Source organism: Micrasema longulum, unplaced genomic scaffold (genome assembly GCF_059751315.1).
Source record: "Micrasema longulum isolate JH-2025_06_02 unplaced genomic scaffold, ASM5975131v1 h1tg001437l, whole genome shotgun sequence".
Lineage (NCBI taxonomy): Eukaryota > Metazoa > Arthropoda > Insecta > Trichoptera > Brachycentridae > Micrasema > Micrasema longulum.
Genome location: NW_028278623.1, coordinates 1 through 13109, shown reverse-complemented (window position 1 = coordinate 13109; position 13109 = coordinate 1). Strand labels below are relative to the sequence as shown.

Sequence of the window (13109 nt, the reverse complement as noted above, 5' to 3'; positions counted from 1 at the left end):
ATGTTGTGTCAATCAATGTGTCCGCGTGCACAATAAAATTTTAGAGAAATTAACAGATTGCTTTTTTTTAACCTTACATTTGTGTTGAGGTTATATTCTTCGCGATCTGGCAATATAACCCGGTGACTTCAAGCATGCGCGCGGCGAATGTGTGTCTAAGTGGGGGAATTATTGGACACAGTCCGATGTATTCAAATATGATTCTGCGCTCCTTCTGGACTATTCTTAATTCTATGAGTAAATTAATAAATTAAAAATTCCAACATTTTTAATTCGCGATTTAAAACAAAGCAACAAAGAACATCTGTTCGATAAATAACCATTTATTTAATTAACATTTTGAACGGCAGATTTTTGTATTTAACGACAAAATTCATAACTCACTAATAATAACTTACGGAATAAAACTGTACAATAATATATTTATAATACTTGTAAGTCACACTCACTAACAATTATTTTTGTATGCTCTCGTCACTAGATTCAAGTCACTATAGATACTCGCATCTAAATTTCGTTTTACTATCACACCGTATCATTTCAATTGTAACAAAATTGATTAAAACTTGGTGAATACTGATAAAAACCGCGTAATACAATGTTTGTGACCTTTTAAAATGATCAGAACCATAACTTATAAATTCATAATGACGAAAATATCAAGACTGGGAGTGTTTAATGATGACTTTAGTCTTTTTTCACAACGCTTCACAACAATTCACAACCGGTTGATATATTTTCCCCCGGGACGCCCAAATTAGTCTAAGTGTCTCCAGCTTCGGGTTCTCTCAGGGCGGCGGCCCCAGGTGCGGGGGCAGATAGGGGGGCGCGCCGAAGCGGAAGGCTTGGTAGTGAAGGCGGAGGAGCTCCTGCGCGGGGCTGGGCGGGGGCGGCGGCTTCAGGAGGGGCAGCAGGCTGGAATAAAGCGGCAGCGCCCAGGGCAGATATGCGGGGCACATCCAGGGCGCGGCCACCGGAGCACCCAGCTGGCCTCCCACAGGCGGGGGCACTCGGTCCATCGACATCTGGAAGCGATGACAAATCACACGTCAGGTTATGGATTTTGATGAACTGATGTCTGCATTCCGCTAGTCATAAAATACCCTGCTAGATAAAAGGTCCCCTGATCAGAGTTATAGGTACCTACGTAAACAAAAATGTCGTTGCTGAATTGAAACAATGCTGACAATAAAATTAAAATGCAGGAGTCTGAATGTATATCTCTTCATTGATACTAAAAAAGTTAACTGGTAATTCTTTAAAGGTTTGAAGTGCAATTAAAAATTTGAAGTGTGTAATAAACCCTGTCACATCAGAAACCACGATGATCAGTATGAGCACCAAGACATATTGGGCATATTTCAAAAAACTATTTAGAATCTTTGAAAAACCAAAAAAATAAAAACCGAATAGCTGTTTAAAGAGAGTAAAAAGCTCTGCGCTCTGCAGAAGTTGGCATATATTTTTTAAAAATTGTTTCTTTTTTTTAATATGTCAGCTTGCTCATACCGATCATTGAGGTTTCGAATGTTACTGGGTTTATCATAGGTGCACGCTGCATATCTACGTAACTTTGTATTTTCTATATTTAACTATATTCAAAATATATCCAAGTAAATGGCTATTTTTCAATTTTAATTGTATTATTTTATTACTTTTCAAAAAAATATTTCTTTAAATCATTTTTATCTGGTTTTGTTGTTTTTTTTTCTTCTTAATAATATTTTTCAAAGCATCAAAAACAAAATAATATATGTTCATTATTTTAAACGTATACAGTATTATGTCTGCACTCTTTTATTTGATTATTAATTAAAACTAATGTCTGAGCACCCGATGACAAACTATTATTGAATAGTTTATCGGGACAAAATATATTTTAATACTTTGTTGTCTTTATAATGTATTAATTAATATTGTAAAAATGTGTATATTTTATTGTGTAGAATTAACTAGTTAACTAGGTACTAAAAAACGAATGTCATAACTGGGTACCTGATGATTTCCTTTATCCGCCGAGTGCATGATGCTCTCAATGCTGAAGGACTTCCTGGAGTCGCGCGCCGTGATGGGCGGCGGAGGCGCCAGCGAGGTGCAGGGCGGGCTGGCCAGGGGCGGGGGCGGCGCCGGCGGGGGAGCGGGCGGCGCCGCCAGCCCGAGGCGGGTGAGAGACGCCAGCTCGTGTTGCACCCTGGTGGGGAGCTTGAAGCGTTTCCGCCGCCGCAGGAAGGAGCCGTTCTCGAACATGTCCAGGGCTGAGGGGTGCAGCGCCCAGTAGGCTCCCTTCCCTGGCCGCTCCGGTCGCCGAGGAATCTACGAGTAAAGTAATTAATAAACTTATTAATAACCGGAGAAAGGCGGACTGTAAATGAAAAACGAATTTCATTCAGTTTTGTGAAAGGGAAATATTTGGAAAAAGGATAAGAACGTGGAATGGATACCTACCTTTGATCTTAACGACTGGATGATAAAAAGCACTATGAATTGTAACGATGTTTACAACGCCGCGCGATGAATCGAAGAACTTCACATGCAATTGCATAAAAAGTTATTGCATTCGTCACGCGGCGTTGTAAACATCGTTACAATTCATAGTCCAATTCAGAATCCAAGAACTTTTTATGCAATTGTATGTGAAGTTCTTGAATTTGTCGCGCGTCGTTGTAAACATCGTTACAATTCATAGTGCATTTCATTATCCAGTGGTTAAGGTTGATGAACATTCACGTGATATCAAAGGTAGGTATCCATTCCATGTTCCTATCCTTTTTTCAAATATTTCCTCATCACAAAACTGAATGAAATTAGTTTTTTATTTATTAGAGTGACTAACAACCCTTTATAATCAAAGGAACATACAGAAAAGGATATGGTTGTTTGTGAAAAATGAGCATTCTCGGCTTAAAAGATTATCAGGCCTCAATGCTTTATAAGCTCCTGTCGCCGCGTCATTTTGACCTGCATAAAGATATTATGATGGGTCTCTGTAAATCAGGTCACGCCCTTCAATCCTTGGTCTTTAAAGATCCTGGCTACTGAGTGGAGGGCGAGTGTTCACATATTCTTAACCTTCCTTTCCGAGCCCAGATCCTTGTGTGTCGGGGTGTCGGGCTATCGGGTAGAGGACGATCGAAATCCCCAGATTTACACTTTTTGTGACACACTTCTTTTGTGATCACATTTACCCTACACCTAGAAGTTTAAAAAAAGGTTCATTCTAGCACATTTTTTAACCATTTGTAAACATAACAGATTCTATTGAGCAGAAACTTGTGTTTTTACGTTATTTTTTCAAGAATATAACCACCACACCGGCGAATTGTTTTCATATTAAAACATTTTTGGCTAATGACAAATTTGCAGATGAAACAAACGAGTAAACGAATGTTCAAATCCAAAATGGGTTTAACCCTTCACTATTCCAAGATGTGTAAGAGTAATATATGGTATACCTTGATGAAGCAGTCGTTGAAGGAGAGGTTGTGGCGGAGCGAGTTCTGCCAGCGCTGCGTGTTGCGGCGGTAGTAGGGGAAGCGGTCTGTGATGAAGCGGTAGATGTCCGCCAGGGGCAGCATCTTCTCCGGGGAACTCCAGATGGCCATCGCCGTCAGGGAGATATACGAGTACGGTGGCTTCTGCTCCCCGTATGACTCGCGAGGAGGGCGCGGCATAGCATTGCCTGAGAAACAAAGACACTATTGAGAAGCCTCGAAACCATTGTGAAATAAATGCATAGTTACCTGATTACGTTTTATACCTATCCAAATACAAAAATCAAAGCGTATTTTTTCAAATTTGTGAGCGAATGGGTTGAAAAATGGGAGGAACTGGGGAAAGGCCTAAATCACTTTGAGAGAAATTAATACAAACTTGGAAAATATACTTTCACCGGTTGTCTCAACTGAATTCTTGTTCATCTGTGTTTCTGTTGTCCCATCAACGGGACGTGGAAACTTGAAAAACTAAATAGTACACTAACTCAGCGGACCGCACTCTGACTGCGCTCAATAACCCGCTTCATCTATCTTAAGGTTTGAGAGGGCGATTAGGGTTTTTGCTCAAGATTGTTCTTACTATTAGTATTAAGACAACTATGATTTCATGAGAAATCAATGTTGTTATGACGATTGGAAATTTCGTGAGTTTCGATAAGATAGGTCCTATTAGGATCTGAGTTGAGACTTTGCCAGTAGGTATTTTCCTAATAATTTGATGTATTTATATGCTTTGTAATTTGAATTATCTTTCTTTCGTTGTTTGAATGGGTCGAATTATTCAGATATTTCATATATGTACAGGGGTTTTGTGTCGTTGTTTATTTTGTACGTGTTATACGTTCTTCTTTCTTTGGAAGCGGGATTTGGGAAGTATGGTCGCGGTGCCAATTCGGAACTAAGACTGTATTTCTTAACTGCCACAGGAAAACTAAAATTAAATTAATCTTTTAACTATGTATTGATCACAAATTGGCAATACTGCAGAGGAGGGTATAATGAAATTTTTTCAAGTTTCCATGTTTTATTATTTTCGCGGTTTGATTGGAAATAAATATTATCTAGTATCCCTATTCATTTTTGCTAAATTAGATTTTTTAAATCAATAAAGAACATGCGAAACTGAAGAGAGACACTAGTTTTCGTTAACAGTCGTTTTCAGACACTAGTTTTCATCAACAGAAACAGAACGAGAGGGTGGGCGCTTTGATTATCCAAATGCAATTTGGAATTTGACAGGGAAATACATTTGGACTCATTCTTTTATCGATTTTTTCTGTTTACCAACAATTGCATAAAACGGATTTTTATTTTTCTAATAATATGTCAGAAGAATTATATAGAGATGGGCATTTACAGAACTAATGATATGTCATTGGGTAGGGGATCACTTTGCTTTAAACGTCAAATTTGTGTCAAATATAATAGTGAGCTGTGCATAATCGCTTATTTGGACGATTCGCCTCTGATATATAGGTACCTGTTACGGTAAACCAATATATGTCACCTATCTTTTGAGTTTTTTTCCATCACCCGGCATTTTTCCAGTAGAAAGGTTAATTGAAAATCGAAACCGAACAATCACTTTACAATATAGTAAAAACAATTATTATGCAAATGAATCAACCCCTTTTGATAAATAATACTAAAAGGAAAAGCACCTATCCCATTGAAATCAACCTTAGATCTTAATGCAGGTACGTTTAAACATATATTTTATTAATTAATTTATTTATTTATAAATTATATAACACAAAGTATTTTACAAGTACAATACGTTGAATTACATTCCCAGGAGTTACAACAACTCAACTCGGGACATAAATAATAATAACATTTAGAAAATAACACATATTGAGAACAACAAAGAAACAAAGCAAGTTTAGCACCTTTATAACTAAATATAGCACAACAATATATACGCCAAAAACCTTTTCTTACACAAGCAGAATAAATATACTAAATAAAACGCTTTTAAGAATAAAAAAAAAATAGTGAATCTACTAAGGGAGATAAGGTCATCAACATCACATGCCATGCAGATGATGCTGCCATAGTGATGATCAAAACATATCCATCTCATCAATATGTTTTAACAAATATTATTGTTGGTAAGTACCGACCTACCTAATTGTTTTTAAAATAAAATTATTTAAGTGAGTGCTTAAATTTAAGTAGGTACCTAATACAAAATATGTAGGCAAAGTTCCTAGTACCTAACCTAACACTTAATCAATTATTCATCCCGATGAGATTTTAAATGTGAGCAATGAAAGCTGTCAGCGTAAGCATAGTTCTACATTATCTCTGAGCGTAAGATCGCGACGCAGTACGCGCACGCACTGCCTACCTACTTATTGGGTTTATCTGCGCGTGGCACACATGCGTGAGCTGAAGTATCTACCAATAAAAATACGAAAATGGCGCTATGAAGGATATCAGTGGCCCTATTCTGTAACTAATTCGTTTTGCAAATTCATTCGTATCGTATGAGAAGGAACGAGAGTGAAATACGATTTTGATAGCGTTAGAGCTTGATGGAGATATGACTAACGAACGACCTTACGAAACGAAATTGTGACAGAATAAGCCTGCAGATAGGAATGCTGAACCAAATTGTGATAATGTGGAACGTCGGCCTCGTGGTGTAATGGTCAGCGCGTTTGTCTAGCAAGCAAGAGTTCTCGGGTTCGATTCCCGACTTTTTTAAAACGGTGTTTTAAATTAAATAATATTTCATAGTCCCTGTAGCTCAATCACAAATAACTATCGACGTGATAACAATTTCTCACCACGGTTGTTTATCGCGTTCGCGATCATAATGGAACATCCGTGAAACCTAATTTTAAATGTCAAAATATTTACGTTTCGCGACGTATAATCCTGTTGCGCAATCACATATTTAAATTTCACCCGAGTAAATATGTAAAATATTCAAAAAATGCTATTTTTATTTATTTATTATTAAACATGCTATTTATTACATTTAGCCAGCGGTTGGCAAGCCAAATGTCAAGAAAAGCAGTCACCATGGTAATTGTAATTTAATTTTGACTTTTGACTTTAACGTAGTAAACGCCGAATTTTCGCAAATGAAATGTATTTATTAACGAGGAAAACAAAAAACAAACCGACACGAGCGTTGATTAAGAGATTACACACGCGTTGACTTACGACTGCGATAACTTAAGCATGTTCATTATTGTTCATTGTGATCGCTCAAATGTTTAGCATGTTTTTAAGCACGTCGATAATTATTTGTGATTGAGCTACTGGACCGGTACCTGAAGGGTAAGACTGATAGTCTTATCTTCATGTAACAAAAAATGATCAAGACCAATGCATTGTCCTATGCACCATTAGGGTACGGAAAGGGAATGATAATGATGTTGTGGACTACGTAGACTCATGGATCAAAGGTCAGAGGTTCGGATCCTACAAAAAACATTTAACTAAATGTTATTAAATATTTGTTTATAACCACTCACCGACTTTTCTATGTCAACCGGTTTCGAAACGTACCCGTCTCATCATCAGGAAACCAATTAAAACAACATGCAAACCCACTATACACACACCTTCACTATAGTTGTTGAACAAAAATATAAAACCAACACGACATGCATTTTAATAAGCACATGCACTGATTAGGTCAAACATGCACGTTGGATGCACAAACAAACATTGTATGTTGGTTGAAATGGTGTCCTGACAAAGAGACGGGTGAAAAGTCGGTAATTGGTTTTATAAAAATATTTTAACATTTAGGTAGTAAAATATTTGACCACAAAGTTAATGCTTTAAATATTAATAATAAAAAACATTAAAATGACAAATGTAATTCTATCTATTCTGCGTATTCTGTAATTAAAAAAATAGGTAGGTAATGTGCACGTGGAATGGGGAAATGGTTTTTTTTAAAAAAGACTATCTAACTAAGCCAAAGATCTTTACGTATACGTGTTATCTGCGCGATGATTTTTTAAAAGATTTGTAATTTTGAAATTACTTCGCGTGTGAACGTCATAAGTTCTCTTCGGTAAGTTCTTCTGATTGGTGAATTTGCCCTCCGAAAACCGCAAACCCATCACAACACTCGACCATTGGCCGATTCGAAATAACTAGTGACATCGCCCGTCTAGTAGTTCGTTTTTTTTTTTTTTTTAATGCTTTTTAAAGAAACTGCGCCTAAAAATTATTGCTCTAATGTTTTACCGCGCTTAAGAAAATATTTTTATTATCCTGTTTCCCGTAGCACTGAACTTCTTCGTCATATCGACGGCTATCTGCATATTTTACTAACGTTTTTTAAAGTGTTTTTCTATTTTAAATTAAATATGTAATTTTTGATATTTTTGTGGATGCTTTTGAAGTTATTATTCAGTGACTGAATTTTTCAGTGAGTTATCACAAGTTTATGTCTAGTTATTGAACATAATTTCGTTCGACTGAAAGAGTATGCCAGTAGCAATAAATTTACCTTGTGGTGTAAAATACCTACGCATAGATAGGGGAGAGAGGGGTCCAAAAAAACATTTTTGACATTTGTACTTATTATGCCAAATTTACTGACTATAGAATAAAACTCGTTCAACGGTCAGGGACTGTGCATATTTAACTCTAATTGAATATATTAAATTAAAGCGTGCTTATGGTGATTTGGAAGCTAGTGAGGATTTTAAGAGACTTGTCCAGTGTTAATTTGGACCCAGCCATCGGGGTCTAAAGTAACACATAGTGGGGTCGAATGTGACGTGTTTAGCACAACTTGATTCCCATTTTCTAATAGTTAGTTATTTACAACTTGTTTAAATATTTTAGTAAATCATGAAAACTTTTTTTTTTTTTAATTATGTTACTAGATAGGTACTAACCAATATTTTTATTATGTTAAAAAACACAAATAGATGTTCTGTGCAAACATAGGCAATACGAATGTTTAAACGTAGAGGGTGGAATACAATCTCTATTGGCTTATGTTTGAGGCACTACATAACTCGCTCTAGAATATCTAAAAGAACTATGCATTCCAGATGAACTAGCTGATAAATCATTACACTTGTACGCAAACAGCACACTCAATTCGGTGAACGCGCGTTTGCGGTCGCAGGCCCTATGGCATGGAATGCTCTCCCAGCAGAGGTGCGAAACTGTGAGAGTGAAGTGATGTTTCGGAAAAAACTTAAAACCCAGGAGTTTTCCAAATCATTTGAATAAATCCGTAGCATTTGATGGAAAAATAATTGTTGTAGTACTTCAATTATAAATTAAGTCAAATAAAAACCAATATTAATATAATCACTTTTAAAGCGTAAAAGTAAATGTTACACGGTGTGTAAAGTGTACATTTTATTCAGCTAAATGGGCTGCGGTCCCGTGGGTATCGTCGCGGACCTCGGATCAAGAAGTTTGAAGCTCGAACCCCGCTTTAATAATTTTATTTTACATCTCCTTGCTCGGTTGTTTACAACTTAAAAATAATAATATTCGAATAAATCACGAGAACTTAAATCACTTCTTATTGATTATCCATAGGTACAAATATGTCCGCCCATAGTGTAATGGTCAGCTCGTTTGCCTACCATGCAAGAGGTCTCGAGTATTCACGGCATGGTCGAAACAAAATATTTATTAAAAAAAGTGTTTTAATACAAGAATATTTCATAGCCCCGGGACTGGTATCTGAAGCATAAAACTGATCATCTTACCTTCATGTAACAAAAATGATAATGACACGCTGCGATTGGTGTACAACTGCAGTGCCATATGCACCATTATATGCGGATAGGTAATAATGCTGATATAAAAAATGTATTAATAATTATAATGTAATTTACGTAAGTATATACAATGTTCTTTACAAAATATCTCTCGGCTTCTGATTTTCAATATTTTTTGTATCAACTTAATTGATAATACATTGAAAGACTGCAAAACGGATAAAAATTTTGAAGGAGAGCATTGATGGAATCTAAAAAATCAAAAATTTAATTTGCAAGTTTAATTATTTAAATATCAGTAGACGCATTGAACATTTGTTGATGGGAATTTTTTTTCCGCCATAGCGTGTTTACACAAAATACTTAAAAATCCGATGATAAACCTAGATGTAACTCATCATCATCATGATTTTCCTGTCCGCACCTAGTGGTGCATGGGGCACTGAATCGGCACTCCAATTGCAAAGTATCTAAATATTTTTTTGTTTCATGGAACGTGAAATGAGCAGTATTACGCTTCGGGTGCCAATCCAGGAACAATGAAATATTGCAGTTGGAACAATTTTGAAAATTAATATTTCGCATCCAACCTGCCAAGAATTAAACCCAAAACCTCAAGAATGGTAGACGAACGCGCCAACCACTACACAACAAGGTGGACTTATTTATATAATAATGTAAAAACTCACAAAAAAGGACTAATCATATTTAGTCATTATTCAACAGATACCATGATGGCTTTGTTCCATAGATCAATAAGAAAAAAAAGAATGAGTTATATTAGCTACTAATTATATTTAAAAAGGCACTCCTTTTATTCTACAACGGTACCTACCTATAACTTTTTTTAAATATTGGTTTTCTCTTGTTAGAGGGATGTTTTCATAAGTAAATCAAAAATATTAAATCAGTTGAACATAAATTTTTAAGAAAGATAGGCTGGAGGTTGGGCTTATCTAGAAACCAATATACGTATAATGAGCTAGAAACTAACTTAAACATATCTTCTTTTCAAGACCGTCGAAATAAATCCGACCTTCTAGTCATATTTAAAATTCTCAACTCAATCTTTGATGTGCCTGAACTACTGAGCTCAATAAAATTAAATATCCTAACTAGAAACCTCAGACAAAACTTATTCTTTCATATCGATAACCATAGAACTAACTATGGTTTTCATTCCCTATTCCCAGAATTCTTAGGTCTGCCAACTAACATACCAGTCTTGATTTTTTTTATAACAAGTTGTCTTCTTTCAAACGATCACTGAATCAAATTCAATTATAAACACCTCTCTCCCGCTTCCACTCCCACCAAGTCTACTATATACCATTGTGTCTTTCTTCCTTTATAATAATTATATATTTAGTAATATGTCCTTGAAAATGCCCACTGGGCGTTTATATAAATAATTAATAAACTTAAGAATCTCTCAGCTTCATAACTAATCGAAACGTTGTGATGATTTACATAACGTTACTCCTAAAACTAGTAACCATAGTGAATTTATATTTCACATAAATATCTATATACTTCACTTAACGTGAAATAATTCAATATTTTTGACAAATCAATTGAGATCATTCTAAACTTCGGTCTCAAAACTAGTAACTAATTTCTCGTTAGAAACTGAGCCATCGATATTTTTGCCGTTATTCAAATAATATTTGCGAGTTATCCAATATCCATGCTGACTACTGACCTCATGTCCCCGCGGCTCGGCGTGCTTCAACTCGTCCAACTTACATCGACATGAGCGGGTCGGAACATTTGGTCACATCCGTGCCAGCTGACCCGGAATACTCGCGACACGCGGCGCTCCGGCGGCGCGGGCCGGTACTGCCTGCTGCCGGTACTGCGCTAGCCGGCCGTCGCGGCCGCGGGAGGGGCAGGGGGCGGAGGGGCGTGGCCACCGGCGGGGGCGGAGCCCGACGGGAGCGAGATAAAACACATTATACTATTGCCCCGTGAAGATAATGCTAATACGAAAATAAATAAAAATTGAAAATTAGTACAATTTAGAATATTCTTCAATGTTGTCTAGTGGAAAGCGTGTTTTCATGACAAACAAGAGCTTTCTGACTAGCTTAACATGAAATATTTGATCGTAGGTACCTAATATTTAAATCGGCCTCGTCGTGTAACGGTCAGCGCGTTTGCCTACCATGCAAGAGGTCTCGGGTTCGATTCCCAACATGGTTGACATGAAATTCTAATTCTAATAGTGAGTTATTTACAACTCGTTAAAAATGGCCACCAAAATTGAAATATTTGTGTAAATTATAAGAACGCAAATATTTATTTTTTCTTAAAAAAAAAATTGAAAATGTATTTTTACGTTAGAATATTTCATAGTCCCTGGACTGGTACCGGAAGCGTAAGACCGATCATCTTACCTTCATGTAACAAAAATGATCAAGATACACTGCGGTTGGTGTACCAATACAGAGCCCTATGCACCATTCGGTGCGGAAAGGGAATGATGATGATTGTTTGAGTCGATATTGTAATTATTTTTCGTATTGTTGTTTTTATGATTATCATAATTTGTAAATCTAATACATATATTTATGTTTTTTCCATATAATAACGTTTTTTAATGTTTTTATTCATTATTGTTGTACAATTCTATTTGGCTTTAAATTGCTGTTATTAATGTTGGTTATTATTTTTTTATACTATCTTTTTATGTACCTACTCGTATTATTTGAAGATGGTTTTGCTCATTTTATATATTATATATAACTTTATTTTGTTTTAAACTAGTAGGTAGGTACTGAAAAAAATGCTTTTTCAATTGATTCACGTTTTTGCATACAAATATTATTGTTAATTTAATTTATTTTGTTTATCTTTTCACCATTATATAGTCTTATATTGTATTACATTATAATTGGTATTTAAAAATTAATAATTAATATTTTTTCCTTAATTGTCATAAAATGTAAAGTGTTGTCTATAGTTTATTAATATCTAGTATTCAAAAAAATATTTTTACATAATTACTTTTTGTTTCTTAATTTTGCGTCACCGTTATTAGTATTTGTTTGTTTTTTTTATGTTAATAGGAAATTTTTTTGCAACAATATTTTTGAAAAATATTTTTTGTTTTTCTTTCGTATATTAATATGTATGTTTAATAAACTAAGCTATACTATTAATCATATTTAAATTTTGTGAAACATTTCAGCTCAACGCAGGTTTTTATCTAAAGAGCTGAAATATATTACAACCAAATGTACCTAGCTCTATTACAGTATTTGAAAATAAATTAAAAGCTTTATCTAAGTAGATACTTACACATTTGTAAAGCAAATGAACTTTTTCTGACGTTTTATTTTTTTTGTAGGAATATAAATATTTGAGTTTTTGCGATTTACATTTCAATGAGGAAGTTCAGTGGTTTTTAATTTTTTTTTTATTTGTTAATAGACTGTTAAACTAAGTAAAAATTTATTTAAAAAAAAAATTACATATCGTATTATTGGCGCTACGATTTTTCAAAGTTTTGTATTTCTGAAATAACTCCGCGTGTAACGTCAGAGGTTCATTTCCGCTTATTCTCATTCAGTTCTTCCCATTGGTCCAGAAGCGACAAGCAGACCGGAAATCTTCCATAGCTCTCAGATCATAGGTTGATTCACATGAACCAGTGACGTCATTTAAAGTAGTGCGTTTTTATCAAAATATTTTTGATTATTTTTTCTGTACATTTTCAAGAAACTTTGCAGTGCAATTTAATGCTCTAATTTTTACCCCGCGTAAGAAAAAAAAAATTGTATCCAATTTCCCGTAGGGCTGAAGTTCCTCAATTGGAGGCCATTTCCAACGAGTTGTACCTAAATAAAGTAACTCATAATTTAAAAAATTAAATCATTTTGCGGAAGAGCGGGGA

At 35.2% G+C, this 13109-nt stretch overlaps 1 protein-coding gene across 1 annotated transcript; it reads right to left on the bottom strand.

The window, feature by feature from the left end:
• Positions 1-303: 303 nt before the first annotated feature.
• Positions 304-11055, bottom strand: LOC148275376 (uncharacterized). Its single transcript, XM_088235782.1, has 4 exons — positions 10917-11055; positions 3453-3679; positions 1996-2313; positions 304-1025 (listed from the first exon to the last, which is right to left on the bottom strand). Exons 2-4 carry the CDS (start codon positions 3669-3671, stop codon positions 789-791), a joined length of 774 nt encoding a protein of 257 aa, XP_088091908.1. The 5' UTR covers positions 3672-3679; positions 10917-11055; the 3' UTR covers positions 304-788.
• Between the last annotated feature and the right edge of the window lie 2054 nt (positions 11056-13109).

Excerpts from the sequence above, each read along its gene's own strand:
- LOC148275376 (XM_088235782.1), bottom strand. The coding sequence starts at position 3,671 with ATGCCGCGCCCTCCTCGCGAGTCATACGGGGAGCAGAAGCCACCGTAC. Across the intron at positions 2,314-3,452 it reads TCAACGACTGCTTCATCAAG|ATTCCTCGGCGACCGGAGCG; the intron begins GTATACCATATA and ends CTTTACTCGTAG. Across the intron at positions 1,026-1,995 it reads CGGATAAAGGAAATCATCAG|ATGTCGATGGACCGAGTGCC; the intron begins GTACCCAGTTAT and ends CATCGCTTCCAG.